Genomic DNA, 5,000 nt, shown 5'->3' with positions numbered 1-5,000 from the left:
CTGTCTGTGTGATGATGATGATGATGACGATGATGATGACCACAGCAGAGAAACTCAACACTGTCCGAGCTGCAGGGGAGGCGGACGAGGGACCCTGACTGGTCGTAGAAAGAGCTGGACCTCCCTCCCTCTTCTCTTCCTCTCTCCCTCCCTCCCTCTTTCTCTCCCACCCTCTTCCCACCCTCCCTCCCTCTTCTCTTCCTCTCTCCCTCCCTCCCTCTTTCTCTCCCACCCTCTTCCCACCCTCCCTCCCTCTTCTCTTCCTCTCTCCCTCCCTCCCTCTTTCTCTCCCACCCTCTTCCCACCCTCCCTCCCTCGTTCCCACATAGCCCCCAGGCGTCCCCTCTCACCCCTCGGAGAGAGAGAGAGAGAGAGAGAGAGAGAGGGAGAGGGAGGGAGAGAGACAGAGAGAGAGAGAGAGAGAGATAGAGAGAGAGAGAGAGAGAGAGAGAGAGAGAGAGAGAGAGGGAGTATAACGGAGGAGAGAGAGCGGAGGTCAGGAATCCGTCCCCTCCTTCTCCAGCTGCAGTCTGTCTCTGGAACCCATTACCTCATACACACTCGCTTTGTGTGTGTGTGTGTGTGTGTCTCATCTAAGGGAGGGATCTAAGGCTTCAGATGATTCATTTTAAAAACAGTGACACCCTCAGTTTTTCAAACACACACTCACAATCTGCACAATCGGTGTCACAAACACAGACACACACTGACTGACCAACCAGCTGTTTCTAGACATGATCTACTATGTTCCAACTGAGATGAACATAAACACGGCCTCTATGACTACTGCACGCACACACACACACAAGCAGGCACACACACACACACACACACACACACACACACATACATACTCAGGACATCTTCAGGGTAGAGAGCTATGACTGTGTGTGCGTCTGTGAGAGTGTGTATATGCGTGTGTGTGCATGCCTGTGTGTAGAAACATGGTGAAATAAACAAAGGGGTAATGAGCAGCAGACTGTCTCAGGAGCAAGGCATTATGGGCAGCAGACTGGTTGTGATTAAACCTCTCCCTCTCTCTCACACTGCCCTTCTCCAATAATGCGCCTACACACCCACTCAAATAGACCGACACCCATAAAACAGCTGTAGCCAGACACCCCCAAAAAATATCTAGTCTTCTAAAAGGTGTGGTTATGACAATTGTTCCATAAAGAGGGGTTTTGGTCCTCTGACCCACACACACACACACACACACACACACACACACAGACACACATACGCAGCGGTGTGTGAGCTAGCCTCCCTCTTCCACCCTGCTAGCTGTAAATAAGCCTGTATCTGTCCTCCAGTCCCAGCTAGCGAGCGCACTGGCCGTGTACTTTCCCTGCTCCCAGGGCCGTATATTAGCAGAGCTGCGTCAACGAGGAGGCCAAACGTTCAAGTGGTCGCATGGGTTTACGATTCCTGAGCGGTGCATTTTCAACGGTTTTCCTCTTTTCGAGCAAGTCGCAAAAGTTTTGACAAATGGCGATTTAGAGAATGAAGCTAATACAGCTGGCGTCCACCGTCTGTTTCTAATCATCATAAAAATGTTTGTGCGGAAACAACAAGTAAAAGTGTTCACGTTAAATGATTTTCAGTGAATTCTTTGTCGTATCTCTTATTTGTGCCTTCTAGGCAACATTAGAGATAATGTTAGCGAGCTAGCAGGTCGTTGGCTGGTCTCCCACAGTGTAAACACGCCGTCTAGCCAGACACCATTAGGAACTATTTGAGTTTCCGTGATTGTCGTATCCATGGTTACTATGAATCACAATGGTTTTTATAAAGCCTATCTATGATATAGATGCAATTTCCTTCACACACACACGCACGCACGCACCAGCATTTTTGTTAGAAAATATCAGTGCTGGTCCATGTGTCCGGGAACATTTCAATGTCCTGGACAAACGGGAGAAATTCTGGTCATTATATGATTTATTTTGACGTAATTGCCGGTTAACGGAAACACACACACACACACACACACACAGACACACACACACACACAGCTGGTATTAACTCGTCTGTCTTATCTCCTAATGGGAAAAGCAGATAGGGGCGGACGAGCCTTAGTGCAAACACACCTGGTAATCAACCCCAGCTCAACCACTCTAACCCATTTCACGCATCAGCGTTCAATTTCTTTCGTCTGTTCTGCATGTGTGTGTATGCCTAGATCCTGCCAATACAGCTGCTTCTTATAATGATGCAGTGTGACAGTCCGTTACAAACCTCTGCAAAGCCAGCTGTCTGTTCAGTATTAGTCCTGACTGAGACTCACACCACATGGCTCATCCTTTAAGGCGCTCTGCTGTCCTCCTCACAGCCCTGTGTCTGTCAGGGTTCTACGGATCTAGCTTAGCCCCGTGTCTGTCAGGGTTCTACGGATCTAGCTTAGCCCCGTGTCTGTCAGGGTTCTACGGACCTAGCCTAGCACTGCGTCTATCAGGGTTCTACGGACCTAGCCTAGCACTGCGTCTGTCAGGGTTCTACGGACCTAGCCTTGCACTGCGTCTATCAGGGTTCTAAGGATCTAGTTTAGCCCCGTGTCTGTCAGGGTTCTACGGACCTAGCCTAGCACTGCGTCTATCGGGGTTCTACGGACCTAGCCTAGCACCATGTCTGTCGGGTTCTAAATGTTACAGACCTAGCTTAGCACCGTGTCTGTTGGGGTTCTACGGACCTAGCCTAGCACCGTGTCTGTCAGGGTTCTATGCACCTAGCCTAGCACTGTGTCTGTTAGGGTTCTAAGTGTGATCTAGCATGGGTTCTCGGTGAGGGGTCATCGGGGTAAGGCTGACTCACCCCTCCAGGCGGACGTCGGGCAGCGTCCGGTTGAGGGCGATCATCTCTGAGGCCATGAGGTTGAACTGGTTGATCTTGAACATCTCCTTCATCTTCTCCTGGTTCTCCTTGGGGATCACCACGGGCTTCCCCCCCTCACCTGGGCCGTCGCGAGGCCTAATCAGCGGATCTACACACACACACACACACACACACACACACACACACACACACACACACACACACACACACACACACACACACACACACACACACACACACACACACACACACACACACACACACACACACTCACACTCACACACACACAAAATAGTTAGCAAAGAACGTTCACGAAGGAAAGTGAAAGGGCTTAGGGCTTCTCAGTCGGTTACTCTAGACCGTGGCAGAGGATTTCCAAAAGCAAAAGTGCCTAATTGGAGATATTTCGGATTTAAACCCAACGCTAATAGCTGGGGAACCTCATAACATTAATGAGGCAATCTGTAAACTCGAGAGTGTGTGAGTGTGTGTGTGTGTGAGTGAGTGAATGTGTGCTCGGGTGTGTGAGTGAGTGAGTGTTTGCGTGTGTGTGTGAGTGAATGTGTGCTTGGGTGTGTGCTTGGGTGTGTGAGTGTGTGTGTGAGCGTGTGTGTGTGTATGTGTGTATGAGTGTGTGTGTGTGTGTGAGTGAGTGTGTGAGTGTGTGTGCTTGGGTGTGAGTATGTGTGTGAGTGTGTGCTTGGGTGTGTGAGTGAGTGTGTGCGTGTGTGTGTGTGTGTGTGTGAGTGTGTGTGTGTGTGCGTAAGTGTGTGCGTGAGTGTGTGAGTGTGTGTGTGGACTCACCGTCCCTCCCTGGTAGTCCTCTCTCCTTCTTGTCATCACACTTGTTACACTCGCTGAAGTAGAGCAGGATGAACATGTCCAGCATCACCCACACCAGGGAGGTGGCCAGCACCACCTTACAGTAGGCAAACCTCCGCATCCTGCACACACACACACACACACACACACACACACACACACACACACACACACAATGACAAGGAAGGAAGAAAGAGGGTTAGACAAATGCTCACACACAGAAATAAATAGTAGACACAGCAAAACACACACACACACACGCACGCACGCAAAGAGAGTGTTGATGTGTGGTATGGAGCTCTGTGCAAGTCCTAAAGACTCAGATCCAATCACAGGCTTCAGTCAAGCTTGGCACATATAAATCTCTATTCCGTCTACTCCACTTTCCCTCTGGCTGTCTTCACAAGCCAATTCCTGTCTGTCTGCTCGCATCTGTCTGTCTTCCTGCCTGCCTGTCTGTCTGTCTGCCGGCCTGTCTGTCTGTCTGCCGGCCTGCCTGTCTGTCTTCCTGCCTGCCTGCCTGTCTGTCTGTCTTTTTCCTTAATCAGATTATCAGTGGCCATGTATACATTTTTGTGTTTCTTAAGGCATTCAGATGACCTCTAGAGTCTAGAGGTCAAGAGGTCATCTCGATGCCTTCGGAAACAGCACAGGATTCTGAGTGCCAGCCATCTGGTGGTAAACGTTAAGCTGCGACTCAGCAATACGGTCCCGTTTCTGGAGTGAAGACAACCACCCACAACCCACTCAATTGGAAATACTCCCACAGAAGACCAACCTTTAGTCTGCTATTCACACGTAGAGAAAGTGTGAGACTCCGTGGGAGAGAATGGGGGAGAGGGAGAAAGAGTGTGTATGTGAGAGAGATAGAGAAATACTGTAGAGTGAGAGAGAAAGAGAGAGAGAGAGAAAAATAGAGGGGGGGGGAGAGAGAGAGGGAGGGGGTGCTGTGATAGTAATTGCTTTTCTTTGGCAACACAGAGTCAGACACACAATCACATTAAAATTCCTCTGTACCCCCCAACCCCCCCCCCCCCTCCTCTCCCTCTCGTTCTCTCTACTCCTCAGTCCTGCAGGTTACAGCAGCAGGGGAGAGAAAGACATGATCTCCCCCCCACCTCCAGACAGGCAGGTGTCGCAGCGGGGTCGGGGCTAAGAGCAGCTGCTACAGAGTACCTGGGAGAGAGACTACAGAGTACCTGGGAGAGAGACTACAGAGAACCTGGGAGAGAGACTACAGAGTACCTGGGAGAGAGACTACAGAGAGACTACAGAGAACCTGGGAGAGAGACTACAGAGAACCTGGGAGAGAGACTACAGAGAACCTGGGAGAGAGACTACAGAGA

At 50.3% G+C, this 5,000-nt stretch overlaps 1 protein-coding gene across 1 annotated transcript in view; it reads right to left on the bottom strand.

Annotated features, from left to right (window-relative positions):
- galnt1 (UDP-N-acetyl-alpha-D-galactosamine:polypeptide N-acetylgalactosaminyltransferase 1) overlaps positions 1–5,000 on the bottom strand; it is a gene marked incomplete at its 3' end in the record, with an annotated part of 32,744 nt that overhangs the window by 8,372 nt on the left and 19,372 nt on the right. Inside the window, exons 3-4 of the mRNA XM_084442612.1 lie at positions 3,637–3,776; positions 2,812–2,980 (exon numbers count right to left, since the gene is read on the bottom strand). Coding sequence (XP_084298738.1) covers positions 2,812–2,980; positions 3,637–3,775 — 308 coding nt within the window. The 5' untranslated portion in view covers position 3,776. The remainder of the gene's footprint in view (positions 1–2,811; positions 2,981–3,636; positions 3,777–5,000) is intronic.

Source organism: Borostomias antarcticus (genome assembly GCF_949987555.1).
Source record: "Borostomias antarcticus genome assembly, chromosome: 8".
NCBI lineage: Eukaryota > Metazoa > Chordata > Actinopteri > Stomiiformes > Stomiidae > Borostomias > Borostomias antarcticus.
This window is presented reverse-complemented; position numbering and strand designations above follow the sequence as displayed.